The sequence below is a fragment of the Aegilops tauschii genome, chromosome 6, assembly GCF_002575655.3.
Source record: "Aegilops tauschii subsp. strangulata cultivar AL8/78 chromosome 6, Aet v6.0, whole genome shotgun sequence".
Taxonomy (NCBI): domain Eukaryota; kingdom Viridiplantae; phylum Streptophyta; class Magnoliopsida; order Poales; family Poaceae; genus Aegilops; species Aegilops tauschii.
Window position 1 is genome coordinate 44,576,083 of NC_053040.3, and position 21,301 is coordinate 44,597,383.

The following is a 21,301-nucleotide window of genomic DNA, read 5'->3' on the forward strand; positions in this document are numbered from 1 at the left end:
AGGGCCCTGGCTGACAATTTCTGCAGCAATAATCTAAACCTAGCGACAAAATGGTTACAGACAGGGTTATGGGCTAATCCTCCACCAATCCCACTAACGTCTACCCTTGAATTCCTCTATGGTCCCTCACTAAGTCACTAACCCGACCGATGACGCCACATCAGCCCGTAAATCTTCTCCGTGACTAAGGGACTCTTTTCTTTTGCTGGAAAGTGACTACGGACTCTTTCGCACGATTCAAAAAACGAGAGAATAAGCCCTAGAGCACCACCAGTGTATAGAGGCAGACCTGCCTCTAAGGTGGATCCCACGTGCTTGCCTCTACTTTGAGTTGAAACGCACACAGTATATAAAACTCCAGGCAGCCTCTAATCTGAAGCGCACCAAAAATAAAATAATCTCCGACCACTCATGTATATGCCTCTCTCCTCTAGCCATTTGCTCTTATTCTTGCTAACGCGTAGGACCTTTAGAACAGTTTATTTGTTAGAGGCTGCCTCTAAGGTCGGAGGCGACGCTAAGCTTGGTGGCAACAAAACTATAACTCACAGTGTATAGAGGCAGCCTCCATGAGCTAGAGGCAACCTTAGAGGCACAAAATTGCTACACTGTGGATGGTTCGTAGATATAGCATTACTTCGTTGTTGATGTGAATTATACATTTATACTTGACTTTTCTTTGATGAGTTTGTTGGATTTTAGGGGTAGGTCCCCATTGACATGCGGGACCCATGTTCCAACATTATATTTAAAAGTGCTACCAAAATAAATAAAAATTCTGAATGTTTTGATCCCACAACATCACATATCAGTATAACACATTGCATGTCCTTACTAGCAACGGAACTTAAAAAGTTATGATCAGTTCACTAGTGGTAATGCCGCACAGTGGCATTACTAGGATGTCATGCAGCCTCATAGTCGAAGAAGCCGAGCTTCTCGGCCGCGACATCATGGTGTCGGATACACGCTTGTCGTTGGGCTGACATCTTAGCATGGGGGCGTCTCGGTGGAGCCTGTGCCCAGTGTCGGTTCGGTTGCAATGGCGTGAGCCATTAGGGAATTTCGACGGGGTTGACGTCGGATGAGAGGGTGGATCTGGGCTACACGACAAACAACCCTCATTGGATGCAAATCCTCGCCGAGGATAATGTCGCCCGGATCCAGCAGTTAGGCGGCCCCTACACGTGGCCGTGCAATAACACCAATGGGCGGTATGACTTTTAGGATGGGCGCAGCTTCCAATACATGATAGCCGCATAGCGGGTGCAAGTTAGCGAGGGTTCTGCGTCGCGCTCCGCTCCGCGAGGCAGCGTCCGCACCAATCGAGAGATGAGCTCCATGGTGCACGGAGGCCTTCGCGTCCCTAAGGAGTTGGATCCACCCTGGTGGTGGAGTAGAAACATTCAGTGGCCAGCGAGGCCAGTGACCCTGAAGACTCGCCATGGCTCATCCTGGCAATGCGCAAATCAGCCAAGGGACCGCACCACCACCCTGACTACCTGGCTGACATGCCGGGGCTCCACACCACGCTCGTTGTTTTGGTGGCCTCCGCCACGGTCGACCTCGTGAGCGATGACTCCCTGGACATCGATAGTGGGTTCAACGTTGATGACGGCAACGAGTATATTAGGACTAGCAGTTAGGGTTAGTAACGCCAGTATTTATGTTTAGTGGTTGACTCAAATTTCATTTGAATGCCTGTAAAAATCCTAAAACTTAAATGAAATTTGAGTTGTTTGCATGTTATTTGAATGAATTTGATTTGCTTGAATTTTATTTGGCATGGCAGAGCCGCACAACCTATCTAGTTCGTCCCTCTCTCACGAATGTTTAGAGGTTGACTCAAATTTGTGTTACTTCTATCGGTTGCCAAAAATGAGTTTCTAATTAGTTAATTTGAATAGATTTAAATCCAGAAACTTTCAAAAATCTTCTAAAACTTCAACCCTTTTTAAAATTTCACCCAATGTAGACCACATTGGATGCCAAAGGAGGGGTATTACCGCTGAAACAATATTGCCAAAGGAGGTCCAATTATTTTGTTATAAAATAATTTGTTTTCATTTAACAAGTGCCAAAGTGGTTTTTTGTGAAAGAAGTAACACAAATAAGAACTAAATTTAGACCTTTGCAATTATCACCCAAAGTAGACCACATTGGATGCGAACTGCAGATCTTTTATGAATTTCAGAGTGTTTTTGCTATATTTCATTGATATAATGAATTTCTAGAGATTTACCTTAAGTAATTCAAATTTGAACTACAAGTGTTCTTTAGTTTGGTTGTACAATTGACAAAAGTGATTTCAATTTTGCATATTATGAGTGTTCGCACTAGCCACAAACGAAGGCAAAATTCTCAACCATTTGCTCTGAATAGACATCCTTGCAAGTTTGGCCCAATTTTGAAAAAAAAATTGAAAAAGTCTCAAAAATTGAATTCCTTTTACATGGAGCCTTTTATGTAATCTAGTTTGTGGGGAAATGACAAAAGCTGAAATCCTTATATGTTGGACTACTTTTAGTGGGGTTGGCATTGAGTACTATAGATAGACAAAACATTGGACATGCTGCACTATTTTTGATTGTTTTGCAAGTACATGCTACTGTCCTACTATGTTGGACTGTTTTTTCTGAGTTTTGGCATGGACTAGTACTGTTGGACAGAATAGTTTTGCAAAGGAACCAATAATCTTTAGAACATTGGAAAAATAACCCGGTCCAAATTGTTTTGAGAACAGATATAAAAGAATGTGCTATGCATGTCAACTTATGAATGTGCTATGCACCACTCGACTCGCATGAGCACATAGAGACAATCCTCCGGCGAGCTTCCACTGCTTTGTTTGACACCGACAACTGTCCACCATTTTGAAGGTCATCGAATCTTGGATCCATCCTTCGCGTCCATCAGGACAAAACGACACGGTTCCGTCACAGAAACACATGCACACATATTAGCTCAAATGGCCCATCCGATGCAGTTTGAGCGACTGAGCTCAAGTTTGAGTCCCTTGCGCGGCATTATAAGCCAACCTTTTTTGGCCAATTAGCCAGCCACTGGCAGATGGGCCTTGGGGCCAACTAATTAGCCAGCCACTAATAGATAGGCATTGGGGCCACCTATGACCGCACAACCATTGATAGACGGGCGCTGGGGCCACCTATGATCGAGCATTCATTGACAGATGGGCCGTCAGGGGGTGTCCCACGCGTCAGTAACTGAGCTAAGTAATGGTCAACTACTTTGACTTAACGACAAGCCTCGCTTTGGGCATTTGTGAGGGTGGGCTGAGGGGTGAAGTGCAACTATGATAAATGTTAGATGGCTCGGCCAAAACCCAGTAGAACTAAAAAATGGACCCTCCCCCCCCCCCCCCCCCCCCCCCCCCGCCCTCCAAGAAAAAAATTAAATAAAACCACAACAGAAACCTGAAATGAATTGCGGTAAAAAGCAAGCTCCATAAAGTAATATTACGAAGGCGTTTGCGGTGACTTCGTCAATTTCAAGATGATATACCGGGTTAGTCTCTCGAAAGTGCTCATAGGGTAATGTGTGCGTGCGTGAGTTCATAGAGGTGTGTATCTTAGTATGTATTAACGTGTGCGCGTCTGTGTCTATACTATGTTAGAGAAAGGAAAAAGGAGTTGGGTAGAAACCTGTGGTGAAATTTCCAAGATGTCGGATGGAGACTTGTTGTGTCTCATTGCAATGGGCTTCGCCAAACCAGCATAGCTCTTGCCATTGAAAACTCACCCAGACGACACCGCTTTAAACGATCAGGGGGATCACCTGAACTCACCTCGTGCTCGTCGCCAGCCATGTCGTCGCTGGTCTCTCCCCTCCACGGATTAGTGGACGCCAACCAGTGGGACGGCGAGCGCCTCCTGGGTCGTCTAGTGATCGTGCTCCACGCCGCCTTCCTCGAGTCGGGCTTCATCGTGGCCCGCCGCCACAGCGGGGATCCGTCGTATACCTGCCGGCTTCCTACAGAGGTGGGCGCGACGGCCTCGACCCTCACCCTGGAGTACACCGCGCCGCAGCTGCTGCCGCGGCACGACATGGACGGCGCCGCGCTGAGGATGTGCACCAACGGGCGGCATGTCATCTTCTACCTGCAGCTGCAGGTCTGCTCTGTCCGGATCCGCACGTACTGGGTCTGCCTGGACGCGCTCTCCCTCGCGCCGCTCTTGTCCGGCGGTCTGGACGACACGGGGCGCAAGCTGCTGCGGAGCGACGGCTCCCGGACGGCCACGCTCTGGAGGTCGGTCACCGGCGGGTTCTGCCGTCGCATCCTGTCAGACATATGCCGCGAGCACGGCGTGGTGCCGGGGCGGGCGCCGCGCGCCCCCACCCTCACGTCCCTCCCAGGCGACGCCATGGTGGCGATCGTGGAGAGGCTCGCCGACGGGAAGGACCTAGCGAGCGTGGAGAGCACCTGCACCGAGCTGAGGCGCTTCGTGGCCGACCGGGACCGCCAGCTCTGGCTGCCCAGGTACAAGGCGCTGCCGGGGAACACGCTGTGGTGGTCGCTCCTCTGCGACATCGACTCCGACGACGACCTGCCGGCGGCGAGCTGGAAGGAGATGTTTGTGTGGGCCACGCGACAGAGGGAACACAGGCTCGTTCTGCCTACTCCTAGTCCTTTCCGCAGTTCACCGTGGTATTCTTCCTTCAATGGACGGGTGGATGATGACGTAGAAGAAGACGATTCATTTGAGGAGCTGCCGGTGGATGCCGCTGCCTGCTTTGGAGAGATGATGACGGAGACGGACACGGACACGGAGGACGACGGGGGTACGAATACCACCGGTCGCCATGGTAAGCCGCCGGCGACAAAAAGCCACGGGAAGCAGAAGCAACAGGGTCGTCGCACCCGCACCGGCACCGGCGCTATCCACTCCCCGTCTTCTAGGTACCGATGGAAGCACAGGTGACCGGTCATCCTTTGCATGGAATTCCTTGCTCGGTTTGTTCAGAAACATGTGCCTTTGAATGTGAACTGCCTGTTCAAGTGTTCATCGATCACAAGAATTGACGAAAGGCAATCTTCTCATTTGCACTCCGTGACATTAGTTGCGAGTAACTTACATGGTTTCAGAGTGAGTTGCCACCCTAGCAATTGTTAGTGAATGGACCATGCGTGACGTTGCAATTGATGCATATATTTTCTTTTATCATTGTCGCCGAGTTCATAAACATATTTTATCATGCATAACCAATCACGTATTTTCCATCTTATTGTACAATTGCACCGTTTCTCCATAGATGTGTTGCCTTTCTACTAGGCTGATGTATGAAAATTTCTGAAAAACTTGCATAAAGCTGCACCCTGCTCCGTCAGGGCATCTCCAACAGCTGTAAGATATGTATTGGTAAATTTGTCACCTAGGACATAGTGATGATGTGGCATGTAATAAATATGGAGAGAGAGCAAAGTTGTATGTAGAATAATCAATAACCTTTGCATAAGCTTCAAGGTGAAATAGAGAACAATCATATTTATTTTTTCATCATTTATTGGATAGCTTAGATACGACCTATTGGAGTAGTTGTATGATAGCTTGTTGGTTGATGACATGGACATTTTACCAACAAGACTAACATACAATCTATTGAAGATGCCCTCAAAGAAATGAAATGGGCCCTACCTCGTCACTTTATGATAATTTCTGCAGCATCTTCAAAGCATGACCCCAAACAGATGCTTGTTTTGTCCGCATTCAGTCCGTTTGGGTCGGGCAAAAAGACAACGTCTTCCATTGATATATAGCATGTTGCGCCTTCAATTGACTTGCCTTCTTCACCACATTTCTTGTTTCCTCCTATATAATGATAATCTTCCCTATTTGAGCCCATTTCATGTGAGAACACATTAAACAAAGAATTTCGCAATTTCTTGCACCCGTTAGTCATTAGTATCAATATCAGAGTGATTCTCTCAAAACATTTAGGATTATTCGTCTTAAGCAATGGTGGCACGCATGAGCACAAAATTATTGCTCATCAGTGGCACTGTCATCGATGTCCGTGTCATCATCGTCGGAGTGGTCCTTCGAGCGGCGGAAGGAAGCCGGGGAGCGGCCGCCTTGCCCAGTCGCCACCTGGCGCTCGCAGAGAAGCCAATCCGCTTCCTCCTGTGTTGTGTGGAAGGTCGTCGCGGCCGACGCCGAACCTGGCCCGGGATCCTTGACCGTGTCCCTCCCAAAGGCACGCATCCGTCTCCATGGTGGTCATCGGTCGCTCACGGCCCCAGGCCTTCACGAGGTCAAGGTTTGCGCGGACCCAGGCTGACACCTCGTAGGACTTGGCGAACATCGTGCAGCGTGCCGCGTTGCGCCGGCATCCTGACTGCCCTCTCATCCGTCATGACAATACTCCGCGACGATGAGGAGTCGTTGCCGCCGCGGCCACCGAAGTAGTGAAGGCGGCGCCCACACGCCTTTGGGATCACCGGTGGCACCACCTCTATTCGGGGTCTAGCTAGGAATGTTCGCACGTTATTAGTGTCCAATAAAACTGTTGTAGCCACTAGCCCATTAGTACAAAAAAAAGTTGCATTGTTGAATGCTGGCCTAAATGACGTGAAAAGTCGCCCAAAAAGGAGCTTGCCTCAAACTTCATTTAAACGTCATAGCACATGGTAGGGATTAAAATGCACCGGGCTCAGCAGACAAAAACCGGCACCACTCTTTTGCTCCTGAGAAAACCGGCCAGCTAATTATTTTTCTTCCCCAAATAGAAAACGGTTAAGAAATAGACAACTCCTCACTTTGAAAAAAAATCATTTTGACATGGTGTTAGGAAGTGTCCATGTATTCAGATAAAGTTCAAGATTTTCGAAAAATATTCATGGATTTATAAAAAAATGTTGTCTGTTTAATAACATATTCATAAATCTTTAGAATGTTCATGAGATCAAAAATCAATAAACCATATTTCATGATTTTTTTAATATGCTCATTAATTTAGGAAATAGAGAACAAAAAGAAAATTAGATAAACCCGAAAAAAGGAACAGAAAACACAAAAGAAAACCGCAGACTCATGCGGGCGACTGTCTTGTTGGGCTGTCTACAAAATCGCCTCTGTGCGGAAAAAAGACTTCTGGAAATGGGCTGGCTCTTGTCGCGGAGGCTGTGCTATTTGTATGCTTGGCCCACATTCATTCCTAGTGACTGAAGACTAGGAATTTCCCTATTTTTCGGCCTGAAATAATCGAAGGCCAACATTGGAAAATCGCAGCTCCTGTGCAACTCCAAGGATCCTATTCCCAGCATAGGTTCGGGGTTCCTGTGGAAATCGTTATTTTCCTGCTTGCAGTAGTTTCTTAGCTTAGTCGTATTGAACTTTCGTAGCTCGTTGTTTGGTCTTTGCGAGATTTTTTTCATCTTTGCGAGATTTCCATTTTCATCTTTACGAGATTTTCAAGGCTTGAACATGTTTCACATTCGTGAACTTTTCTAAAATTTGCAAGCTTTTTTCCAGTTTTCATAAACGTTTTTTAAAGAAACTTTTTTAAAACAATTGTGAGCCTTTTCCTGCTTTGAAAAATTCAACCACCAACTCTTCGACGTCAACGGTTGCTGCTGGACTGGCCAGGAGTCAACGATGGCAATTCCACTAGTTAAATATTGTTTATAAACTCAACTGGTCTGGCCAATATACTTATGTGTGTGAGCGCCAGTTAATCTAGACGGCAAAAAGGAGCTCTCTCTGGAGAAAGAGAACAAACGTGGAGCCTTGCCCACGTTTTTTTTCTTGCTTTCTTCTTTTTCTCTTGCTTTTTTCTTTTCAATTTTTGAATCTAAGATATTGCTTTTACAAATTCATCAAAAAAATTGTAAAACTCTTTTCAAAAGAGAGAAGAATTTTTCAAATTTTCGTTCTTTTACAAAATCTTGATTTTTTTCTGAATTTACTGACGTTTTTCCAAAATAATGAATATATTCTAAAATTCATGAACATTTTTTTGAATTCCCAAACAATTTCTATAATCCTAACTTTTTTGACCTTTTTTGAAATTTGTGGACTTGTTTTTAATATGAGAAAAGTTTTGAAACAACTAAGATTTTATTGTAATTAGAAAAATATTATTTGAATATGCGAACATTTTTTGAATTGGCGAAAAATAAATAAATTCATGAATAAATTTTGAATTGGAACATGTTTTTGTGAATTTGGAACAATTTTTATATCTGTGAACGAATTTTTGAATTCATGAACCTTTCTCAAATTGATGATTTTTTTATTTGGCCAATTTTCAAATCTCTGAATATTTTTTGAATCCAAGAACATTTTTCAAATTCACTTTTATTTTAAACTCGGAACATTTTTTAATGCGGGGGACACTTTTCATTTTGTGAACATTTGTTGACTTGTTGTGAAATAATAAAAATCTTGAACATTTTTTAGGTTCAAGTTTTTTGAATCTTGAATATTTTTAAAAATCAAAAAGAGGAAGCAAAAATTTAAAAACAAAGTAAAAAAAGAAGGAGTGCACCCGCCCCGCAAATGCGCTGGCCCAGAAGCGCGCCAGAAGACAAGGATTTCGCGTCGTCATGTGCGCCAAATAGGAGGTTCCGTACACGAGAAGTGCTATGTCGAGAGCACCTAGTCAAGGAACACCCCATGAGGCAGCCATGCAAGTGTCACTTTAGTGGGCTGAGAGTGAACCAAGTGGTGCGGCCAGCCGCTGCCACATGTGTTTTCGGCTTTTCGGTTTTCGCCCGGTTTTTTGTTGGGTTTGGACGAAAAAACTAATAGTACTTTGCGCGTGTTTTTTTTTGCTTCCACATGAGTCACATATATGCATCTTGAAAAGTGTAAAAAATCGCGTGTTTATTTGCTTCCACAAGAAAAGCAGAATTGCTTCTCGTGGAGGCATGGATTTGCGTTCGAGAGAAGCACATCTGTGCGTCTCGGAAAGAAAAAAATATGCATTTCTTTCTTCCACAATAAGATTGGATTTTCTTCTCGTGGAGGTATAAATTTGCTTCCACTAGAAGCACAACTGTGCCTCTTAGAAAGAAAACATACTTTTTTTCGTCCATGTGAAGCATAGATTTGCTTCTCGTGGAGGCACATATTTTCTTATGTGAGAAGCACAGTTCTGCCTCTCGAAAAATGAAAAAAAAATATCATACTTTTTGCTTCCACGAAAAGCACATATTTACTTCTCATGAAGGCACAGATTTTTTCTGCGAGAAGCACAACTGTATCTCTCAGAAAGGGAAAAAGGTGAAAAACAACCGTGTTCTGGCCCTAGTTTTGTATTTCTGGTTTTTTCGTGAAAAATATATTCGTCAAAACATATTAATATGTGATCTAGTTTGAAAGATCATGACTCGGGAAATCCAACGGTGAAAATAGTTCGCGATTTGGACCCACAGTTCAACAGATAAAACATTTTGAATGAATGGATCTACAAAAAAACTCAACGGTTGCTACAAACTGCGCCACTTGTCAGCGCGTGAGAAGGTGGGATAAACCTTTGCAAGAGGTACCTCTTAACTAGTGATTTCGTGCTATGTCTCACTTATAACCAGACCTAGCGTGATCTAGCCATGACCTCATTTTTTGTTTTTTTTTCACATTTTTATTTCATTTATACTTCCGAATATTCTATATAAATATATGAAAACAAACACTTTACGTTAAAACATTTGAAAAAATATTGATAATCAACCATTTACAAAATGTTAAATGTGTATAAATAAAATGTTTCTCATGTATACTGAAAATATACAATGTGTGTGAAAAATTATGAACACGTATTTAAAAAATGTTAATCAAGTATTTGCAAAATGTTAATGAAACATCTGAAACATTTTAAATGTGTATAAAAAAAATCTTGACCATGTAGTAAAAAAAGTTAATCATATATTGTATTTAAAGATATGTTAATCATGTATTAGGGAAATATTAACAAACATTTCAAAAAATTAAATTTATATAAAAAATGTTGACCATGTATTAAAAATAGCTAATCTTGCATTTAAAAAATGATAAATGTGTATGGAATTTTTTTGACCATGGACTAGAAAAATGTTAATCCTATATTTGAAAAACGTTAATCAAGAATTTTGTAAATGTGTACAGAAAAACTATTGACCATGTATTCAAAAAATGTTAACACTTTATTTTAAAAATATGAATTATGCATTTAAAAAAACATGTAGAGTAAATATATTGACCATGTATTTAAGAGCTGAGAAAAAAAAGAAACCCGATGAAAACCAAGAAAGAAACAACAAAGAAAGCCGGAAAGAAAACGAAATCTGAAAACCGAGAGAGAGAAAAAAAAGAAAGAGGAAGAAAAAAGAAAGAAAAGGGAAAATAGTGAAAGAAATAAAGAAAATAGGTGAAAATCAAAGAAAAACATTAGCTTGGAGAAAACTGGTGAAGAAACAAAGAAAACCGAAAGAAAAAAATAAAAAGGGAAAAACCAGGACATCAACCACCACGAGGGATCATCCCGATCAGAAACAACGAAGGAAAAAAACCAGACGAAAATCATGCTGGTCTAGTACTGTAGCTGGGCGAAAATGCATTAGGCGGGACCGATCAAAACGTGCCATAGCCTCCTCCTCCCAAGCCCGCCAACCTCCACTCTTTGAGCTCCGCAATGATGGCAAGGGCCAAATCTGGCGCCGTCATCTGTTGATGAGTCCTGTGGGACACTCTAGCGTTGCGTTGCTTTCATAAAGCCCAAGTGGTCGCAATGATCACCGTGTCGAAACCACGCTTGGAGCCCTTCCTAAATTGAGCTCTCCTTGCCAACCACCACTCCAGCAAACAGTCCTCCGGCTCCGGGATGCTGCCCTGTAGGCTCAGCGCCTCGAAAATGTAGTGCCACACTTCTCTAGCGTAAACGCACTGAGCAAGAATGTGTTCCGCGTTATCCTCTCCTTGAAGGCACGTGAAGCAGGCAGAAGAGGCGTCCTGAAGGCCGTGCCTCACTCTTCTATCAGACGTCCAAATCCGGTGTTGAACTGCCAGCCAGACAAAAAATTTGCACTTGAGGAGGGCCCAACTCTTCCATATGCATGAGGCGTAAGGGACCCTCTCCGCACCCAAACAGAGCCTATGATACGTGGACTTGGCAGTGTAACTGCCAGAAGGGTCCGCCGGCCAGGAAAAGGAATCTTCACTGGAAGGGTCACTATTTACCGTACTGATCGCAAGGTTGAGGTGTAAAAGTTGCATGTGGCCACCAAAGTTAACTTCACCGGCAATGTCAAGCAACCATCTTGCATTTTCTAAGCCTTCCTCAACCGTGCGGCGGTTGATCGTTCTTGTGTCCTCCAAAGCATGAATATAGGGTGCAATGTCTTTAACCGCTAAGCCATGAATCCATCTATCTCTCCAGAACAGAACTCTATTGCCCACCCCAACTGCAATGTGCACCATACTATCAAAGACCGCACGAGCCTCTTTGTCCACAACCATGGGTAGCCCTTGCCACGGCCTCTCGGGATCCTTCCTTCTCAACCACTCCCACCTCACTCTCAAAGCCAAGCCTTGAAGTTTCATGTTGCGCACACCCAAACCTCCAAGCCACGTAGGCTTACAAACCGAGTTCCAAGCCACCAAGCACTGACCCGCATTCACTTTCTCTTTGCCGGCCCAAAAGAAGGAGCGCATCCATTGATCTAACTCTTTGAACACCCAGGATGGGGCCTCCGTGACCATGAAGTGATGGATTGGCTTGGCTGCGGTTACGGACTTGACCAGCACGAGACGTCCCGGGCGGTGCAACAACCCCCTTTGCCAGGCCGGGGCAAACTTTTTGGCTTGATCGATCATGGCTGCCACTCCGCCCTCGAGAGCTATCTAATAGCCAATTGGAGGCCAAGGTACTTGCATGGGAAACTGCCCAACCGACAATGCAAAATAGACTCGACCCGGTCTCGATCAGTGTTGCTTCCGTGGATCATGATTGCTAGTGACTTCTGATAGTTGACCCGTAAGCCAGAGGCGGCACCGAATGTGTGTAACATGGATCTGACGAACGTGAGGTCCAGCACCCGGGGTTTAACGAATAGTGCCACGTCATCAGCGTAGATCGACACTGATTGGTGAGCAGCGATGCCAGTGAAGCTACTAAAGACTCCAAAACTCTCGGCCTTGATCATGATTCTCGACAGCACATCCATGGCAATCACGAAGAGCAAAGGCGATACCGGATCCCCCTACCTAAGGCCCTTAGCATGGGTGAAACTTCTTCTAGGAACCCCATTGACAATCACCCTGGTACTAGCCGTCCTGAGCAGAATCGAGATCCATGTGCACCACTTGTGGCCAAAGCTTTGCTCCTCATCACCTCGAACAAGAACGCCCAGTTTAGTGAGTCGAAGGTCCTTGAAATATCGAGCTTTAGGAACACACTAGCCTCCTTACGAGTGTGAATCTTCCTGGCACTTGCCTAACTAGAAGAAAGTTATCATGCAAGTGTCTACCACATATGAAGGCGGATTGATTTGCCGTGATTATCTCTTTCATTCTTCTTCGGGCTCTATTCGCTAGCAACTTAGTGAAAATCTTGGCCACACTATGTGGGACGCTGATGGGGCGGTAGTCTCCCACTTCCTCGGCGTCCGGCTTCTTCGGAATCAACATAATGTGAGCGCGGTTAAGCTTCCCGAAACCACGCCCATCTCCCACGTAAAGCTTTAGGAGCACCGCCATTACATCGTTCTTGATCGTGGGCCTAGCTTTTTGATAAAAAGCAGTGCTAAACCCATCCGGCCCTGGCGCCCGATCCGAATGCAGTTCCCTGATAGTTTTCCACACCTCTTCCTCCGTGAAGATCGCATCAAGATCCGAGAGATCGTGCACTGCCATGTCAAGGAAATCCATGTCCACATATGCTTCCCTAGCAACGGCGTGACCCAACAGTTGCTCATATGCTTCGGTGAAGATCTCCTCCTTCCTTTCTTGCTGGGATATCAATTCTCCATTGTGTCTAATATGAGGGATGAAATTCTTAGACCTCCTTCCGTTTGCCACTGCTTGGAAGAGTTTAGTATTGGCATCACCCTCTCAGATCCATCTCAGGCGAGAACGTTGTCTTTCAATGGTACGTTGGAGGGAGGCAAGCCCCAAGACCGAGTGCTTGAGGGTTCTCCTCAACGATCTCTCCCTTCAATTAAGCACCCGGGCCTCCATAGCTCTATCCAGCCTAAGAATGACGAAGTTCGCCACAGCCAACTAAACTTTGATGTTCCCAATCTTCCTTTGACCCTAGGCTTGAAGGGCGGATGCGGTATTCCTAAGTAACATGTCAAGCCTTTTGAATGGGTCGACGATAACATCCTCACACACCCACGCATCTTTAACAGCCTGCTCAAATCCTTCCAGTCGAGTCCAGAACAACTCAAAAGAAACCTACGCTTCGGGCAGAAAGGGGCCGAAGTGGAGAGATGGAGCGGCGCGTGATCCGAGATGTTGGTGGAGTGGGCTTGGAGTAGCACATCCGGGAAACTAAGCTCCCAATCGACAGAGACAAGCACCCGATCGATCTTGGTCATAACCACCTGTTCTCTCTCGTTAGACCACGTGAATCGCCTACCATGCATACATATCTCTCTTTAAGTTCGTTGTTATCCACTAACGATTTGAACTTCCTCATCATGCTCCTATTAAGGTTCGAATTGCTTTTCTCCTCGGCCCTGATGATCATGTTGAAGTCTCCAACATTTCAAACTACAACAAACATACTTCTCGCAATGTAGAACATAATTTTAAAACTGTTCCCAACAACTTTACCGCCAAAGAAATTTTAACAATTTTAAAAAGTTATATGAAAATTTTAAGCACACGAGCACTTCACATAGTTTGTCTTAAATATATGGGGAGCATATTAAAGTCTGTATGAAATACTATTATTTGTGAGAAAATTATAAGAAATTGGATGAACATTTTCTTAATCACCCATGAACGTACCCATGAACATTCAAATTGGTATTCATGAGGAGTTCTCATGATCGGTGAAACATGTTTTTTGTATCTGTTTATATTTTTTAGTATTAAGAAAAAATATACATTTTTGTGGGTGAAAAAAGAATTTTATTACTCAGCTAACATGCTACTGCCCCCTCCCTCGGACTAAAACACCATTGAATCCCCCCTCTCCCGGTAAAAAAAAACACAGAGTTGCAGCTATGTTGAAGACACACAGTTGCAATCGGAGGCAACACTTGAAGTTGCGTCACTAGTAGTAGGCATACAATTACCCCACTTCAATAAAACAAACCTCACTGAGTTGCAGTTGGAGTTAGGTGAGACACTTGCAGTTGCATGCAGGGTATAATAGCATAGTTGTACATCCAGGGCAAACATGCAACTAGGTCGCAAATAAAAAACAATTTATACAACAAAAAACCAAACCAAAACAAAAGATAATAATAAATAAAAGCGGAAAATAGAAAGGAAATATATAAAAAGGAAAAATAGGAAAGAAAATAACCATCAACAAAAGAAATGGAAAAATAAAAATAATAACAAATTCGGTTGCACACATGTGAAAGACATGCAACTACACGCATCCAGCTCATCTTCAATCGGAGGTGATGTTTTTCGTAAAAAAAAACAACTTAATTAGTTGCACACATATGACGAATGACCAACGGTTGTGCAAAATGAATTAAAAACAAACCAAGGAAAAAACTAAATAATAAATATACCTCTTTTTATGTGGAAAAATATAAATATGCCGACCGGCCACCTATGCACCTGGCCTCTAGCACCCTTAGTTGCACACACGTTTTACACCTGGTGGTTGCGTATGGGGGACAGGCGTACAACTTGATGACGAGTTTGAAAAAAAGGACACCCTAATTAGAAAATGAAAAAAAATCAAACCTAAAACACACACAGAAATAAGAGCAAAAAAGGGGAAAGGAAAAATTAACAAGAAAAAAAAATGGAAAATGAACATAAAAAACAAAAAAGGACATGAACGTAAAACGGGAAAAATAAAAATGACAAAGAAGGACATGAACATGAAAAAAGGACAAAAAAGGACCTACTAAGTGTCGGAGGAGAGTCTCATGAACATAAAAGGGACAAAAATAAGAAACAACAATGTAAAAGGGAAAATGAAGACGTCCTAGTCATTTTTACAACTTGCTTTATCAATTAGAAATAGTAAGAATGCCTAGTTTGATCTTGAGTGGAACACTAATAAAACTGAAATGAACCACCAAACTGAATAAACAATGTATAGATTAACTTTTTAAAGAGAAACGTACAGCTCGGACACAAGATCTCTTACACATCCAGGAAAAAGGCCCAATAGACAAGAGACCCTCCCTCACGCTCAGTCCATGGTGCATCCTGAAGCAGCTTTATCTTGGAAGGTCGACAACGATTATTCATGAAATTAAAGAGAAGATTAAGACAGTGGAATCAGTTGATTTTCTGTATGAGAGTAGAAGTATGAATGTAGAAGCTCATAAACTTGCAAAGGCAGCCACCACTCTGGGTTTTGGTCGACATTTGTGGCTGCTAGATAGGCCAGACTTAATTTGTATTCCTGAAAACATTCTGAGCTAATATAGGTTTTCAGCACTCAAAAGAAAAAAAGTCCATGGTGCATCCGTGCCCAACACAAGGGGAAAAAAACACCATAATGGGCTGATACTACATGGGAAAAGCAGTGCTAAATCCTAAAGCAGTGTTTGATCCAACGGCTGACTCGTCCACTGAGACTTCGCGAACTGAGATTTAGCAGCTTCCAAATTTAATTGTTGCCACATGTAAGGTGCGGCCCCACCGTCCATTCAATGCAGTTGGAGCAAGCGTTTCTCCGGAGTTTGGAAGGGGAGGACAGAGGTAACCTGACAAGGACACCTCCAAGATGGCTGGCTAGTTGGCGACAAGGGCTCCGACCCAGCCGAAGCAAAATTTTCATGGCAAGGTTCCAAAACATGTACGCCGCAGCATCGGCCGATGACACCTGCAGCCCAGCTTGGCCACCACCCAGCCACCCACCCCACAGTAGCAGGTGCAGCAAATCCTTGGCCACTGGTACATGCGGACAAGTATCCGCAGGCGTACAAATCGTTGATTATTATCGGTCCCTGCCGAACCACAATCATGAAGCCGGCTGTGCATTATGGATGTAGTACGTCAGAACGCGCACAGAAAGACCCGGTCCAAGACGGCTGTGTCCCTCCAAAACCACATGCAGAAGAAGATAGAGGAACCCGGAGCAAGCAAGTGTCCCACGCACAGTCAAAGTTGGAAAATTAAAGCCTCGAATATTGAAGCTTCGCACTGTCAAACGATCCCCGATCCGTGCAGGTTCCCATGCATCCCTACGTGCTATAAATACAGACCGTCTCCCCCTTCCAGTCCAGAATCCAGAAGCAGCACCAGCAATCAAACCACACCACAGCTTCCTTCTTCTTTGCAGCAGATTTCCAGTTTCAGGCCTCGGATCTCCGCAGAGATGGGTGACGCCAAGTCGTCGTGGCCGGAGGTGCTTGGGGCGCCGTCCGAGGTGGCCAAGCGGAAGATCCTCAGCGACCGCCCGGACGTGCGCGTGTTCGTGGCTCCCGTCGGCTCCGTCGTCACCACCGACTTCGACGACAAGCGCGTCCGCGTCTTCGTCAGCACCCGCGGCGACGTCGCCCAGGTCCCCAACATCGGCTAGGCCGGCCGGTCACGCTCCATTATGCACAGTGTGCTAGGGCTCCCGGCATGCATGCATCGTCCTGGTTCATGCTCCCGGGTGTGCTAGCCAAGATTATTATGTATTGTACGTGTACGCACCTATGTACTATTCAGCATTATATTGTATCTCCATTGCAATAAAGCTCACTGATTGTTGCCAGTGTGCGCCCACGGAAAAATTATTCTCGGTCGCCACCAAGTCGGACACATGCTAGAGTACACAAGAACGTATAGCTGTTAGTTTCTTTGAGAAGACATGATTACAGTATAAGTGGAGTTAAAAGAAATAGGACACTTAATTAGTGTACGTTTGTGTCATTTCAGTTTAAAGCAGACAAAAATAGATAATTAATTTATGCTTAATCAACATATAAACATGAAACTCATCATTCGGGAGGCGTTACAGACATTAATAATTCTCGGGGGTATGTAGCCCAACCAAAGCAGATTGTAAAGTTTCTCATAATAAGCTATTCTTGAGGTTCACTGGCGCATTGGAAATATATTTACGAGTTTCGACAAAAAAAAATCAGCAACACTCAATAAACTGTGCCACAAAGTTGTAGTTCCAAATTTAATATATAACTCTAGAATTAAAAAAGACAAATTGTGATGAGAATAGCACCAAAATGACGGCATTGACTTAACCTTTTCTCCCTTTTTGTGTATAAAGTTGTGAATCAAATTCAGACATAATATTTTGTACTCTCTTAACGCTGTACTAAATCAGCATTAATTAATTTGGATCGGAAGGAGTAGTATTTTTCATAGTTCCTTTTTCTAGATTTTTCTCATAACTTTTAAATAGCCATTCATATACCCATGAGCTCTTTGTTGAACGTCACGGGCACCGGGTGTATCCGACGATCTCCAGTGGGAAGCCTTGAGAACATCTTGAACGCCTTCTCAATGGGTTATTGAAAATTCAAGATAGATATAATTAGACTTTTTTACTTATTTCTGCATTAATAGAGCAAACTAGTAAAAAACACCATTTAAGATAATACTCCTACTTGGATAAAAGAGAGCCTCTAGCCTTCTACCCTGTCAATGGATAGGGAGGGAACAAAATCTTGATAAATACCAATTCCTATTACTGATACAAATAAAGAGTTCTCAAGGTTCAGAATCCACAAAAATTGCGGTTGATCCTAACTGAAGCTACAAAGGCTGCTGCTGTGTCGCGGCCACTCCAGGAGAGCTTAATTTAGCATTCTTAAGCAAAATACGAGTTTAATTAAAATAACTAGATGTAAAGTACTGTCACTCCTTTGCTACAGTGATGCTTTGTTTTGTGTTTTTGTGCGGGAAAATCCTAGGCTACAGTTGATCACCGCATGTACTCCCTCCGTCCGGAAATACTTGTCGGAGAAATAGATGAATCTAGACGTATTAAGGACAACTTCACGAAGGAAAAGAACACCCTTGGTCGCCGTTGCTGCCACCATCAACTCCTGTTGAAGACTTAAGCTTTCACCTAGAGCCACCCACAATAGCCCCACCAGACCTCGGGAAATATTCTTGCCATATCAACAACCCCCACGTCAACAAACGAATCGGCCAAGAGAGGTCTAGTCGAGAGGAGGAACTCTTCGGCGACAGCTCCAAAGAGAGAGGGCGCCACTTTGCCATTGATAACCCACCAGTATAAGGGATCGCAACAGTTTTCGAGGATAGAGTATTCAACCCAAATTTACTGATTCGATACGAGGGGAGCCAAAGAATATTTGCAAATATTAGCAGTTGAGTTGTCAATTCAACCACACCTGGAGACTACATATCAGTAGTAGAGTGATCAGTAGCACAATAGTATGATAGTTTGATAGCGAAAGCAATGATAGTAACAGTAACAGTAACAATGCGATGCATGTATCGAGGCCTGCCGAAGTCCACTGACCGTGCAGGCCGGCAGTGCATGCATGTACGGACAGTTGCAAATATGTCAGATAGGCTCGCTCCAAGATGGAGACCAACATGTTGCATTGGTCGAACAAAATGTCAAATTTGAACTAAAATCATTTCAAGTATTTTGAATGGAGGAAGTACATACCAGATAAAAGTGGCCAAGGATCACATGTTGAAACATCGCATTGTCAACCAAATATACCTTATCATCGTCTACTATTCTTAGCTTGCCTCTAAATACCACAAAAACATGACTTATGTGCATAAAATTATACTCCTTCGTTCACAAATATAAGATGTTCTAACTTTTCCCCACCAAACAAAAGATGTTCTAACTTTTTTCGGAATCCAATGTATATAGACATGTTTTAGTGTGGTTGGCCACTGACTTTAGTCCATATTTAGTCCGTATTACCATATACAAAACATCTTATATTTGTGAACAAAGGAGTACAACTGCAAACATTTCATGAACATGAACATAAGAATATATTTTTGACATGCAAGGCAGGAACACTTCTGATTTCATTAAAAGAGAAAACAAAAATATGGAGTGGCCTGGTTTATGAAAAGAACTAGGCTAAAAGCCACACAATTGATTAAGGATAACCATGCACAAACCCAGACAACAAAAAGAGAAAAATAAATAAATAAAACAATACCAACACCGGCCAATTCGAATTCCACTGCCAACATACCCACGACCCGGAGATGAGTGGGCGAGCCCTTTAGAGATGCCATCATGAAGGAAAAGAACACCCTTGGTCGTCGTCGCTGCTAGCATCGACTCCCATTGAAGACTTAGGGGGTGTTTGTTTCCAGGGACTTTTTTGTGTAGGGACTAGAAAAAGTCCCTCTTAGAGACTTTTTTACCAAACGGGAGGGACTTTTTAGGGACTAAACTAGACATTTGAGACTAAATGAAGAAGACTCTCAAGGAGAGTCTTTTTTGGGACTTTTTGAGACTTTTCCAACAATGCCCCTCCATGCATCCATTGGCCCGCCACCCCATGGTGTTGTTTGATTGTTATTTTTCTATATACTAGGGGCAACATGGTCATTTAATAACCTCTAGGAAGGGACTAGGGACTTTTTAGTCTATGAAAACAAACAGGGAGAGACTTTTTAGGGATTAGGGACTTTTTAGTTGGGACTAGAAAAAGTCCTAAGACTTATGAACCAAACAGGGCCTTAAGCTTTCGCCCAGAGCCACCCACCCACAATAGCCCCGCCAGACCCCAGAAAAAAATTCCGGCCATACCAAAGCATTGATGTCAAGGTGACCTGACTCGTGCATGCGCTCTGAATCCTGTTGTCGGAGCTCTTAACTGTCTGAACTGTTCTCTCTTTTGCTGGTGAACTGTAAATTTTGCCTAAGGATCGGCACCCTAGGGTTCTGTGCCCCAGCTGTCTTAAAACTGATGTAGTGTTAATTGTGTTCCTACTGGATATGTGATGCCTTGCTATGAAGTGTGCTACATTTGAGTGGTAAGTTCACCAGATTTGAAAGGGGTGGGCAGCACACCACAATGCACACATCCAAACAACTGTGGTTTGCACTTGCTCATCCCTGAAACACAAATACAGACTACGAAACAACATACATAAACTACTCAATGATGCAATGCAGGCTATCAAACTATGTGCACAATATGGTTTTCAGCCTGCATTTGTTGTTCAGCTTATCCAAAGTGAGCCACACATACGAAGAGGCAAATATTGGTTCACGCTATCAAACAGGTCCAAAGTGACCAAACCGCACCTATTGCACAGTAGCAGGTGCAGCAAATCCTTGGCTACTACATGCAGACAAGTATCCGCAGGCATACAAATCGTTGATTTTATCGGTGCCTGACGAACTACAACGACCAAGCCGGCCGTACATCGTGCATGTACTAATGTGCGTCAGAACGCGTATACAAATACCGGGTCCAAGACGGCTGTGTCCCTCCACAACCACACGAAGCAGCAGAAGAAGAACTAGGCCGGACCCCGGACGAGCAAGCAAGCGTCACTCTCGCTCGCACAGTCAAAGCTGGAAAATTATAGCCTCCAATGTTGAAGCTTCGCACTGCCAAAGATGCCCGATCCGTGCAGGTTCCCATGCATCTCTACGTGCTATAAATACGGACCATCTCCTCAATCCAATCCAAAAACCACAAGCAGTAGCACCAGCAACCAAACCACATCACCTGCTCCAGCTTCGGACACATACATACAGGTGAGCACAAGCTTGCAGCAAACTCATGTCCTATACTACATATGTGTTCTTGTATCTCCATGCAATTTCTCATTTATACTTCCATGGATTTGCAGGTCTTCAGTTTCTGCGGAGAAGGGTGACGCCAATGTTGGAACCGTGGCCTTGCCCTAGCTCTCCTCGCCCTCACGCTCGCAGCTCTCAGACAGTGGAAGAAGAAGATAGACACAGCACACTAGAATTTTTCCTGGCCGGCGCACGAACGCCGCCACGGGCGCATGAACGCCTCAATCCTTTTCTTCCTTACAGTGGCTACATGCCTACACTCGGCTCATACCGGCGCTCGATGGCACGTACCACACCACCCGACGGCGAGCACACATACATTCGGAGAGGCTACATCTCTTTTCTCTGGTGCACCTACACACCAGCACCGTGGCCACTTTAATACGCAGAGGCACGCACAGCCCAGCCGGCCAGATCGGCCACTAACCCATGCACTAACTACCTAGCT

The 21,301-nt window shown here is 44.1% G+C and overlaps 1 protein-coding gene across 1 annotated transcript; it reads left to right on the forward strand.

Annotated features, from left to right (window-relative positions):
• Window positions 1-16,103: 16,103 nt before the first annotated feature.
• LOC120967335 (uncharacterized) lies at window positions 16,104-17,232 on the forward strand. Its single transcript, XM_040393918.2, has one exon. The coding sequence runs from the start codon at window positions 16,123-16,125 to the stop codon at window positions 16,660-16,662; it is 540 nt and encodes a 179-aa protein (XP_040249852.1). The 5' UTR covers window positions 16,104-16,122; the 3' UTR covers window positions 16,663-17,232.
• Window positions 17,233-21,301: the final 4,069 nt, after the last annotated feature.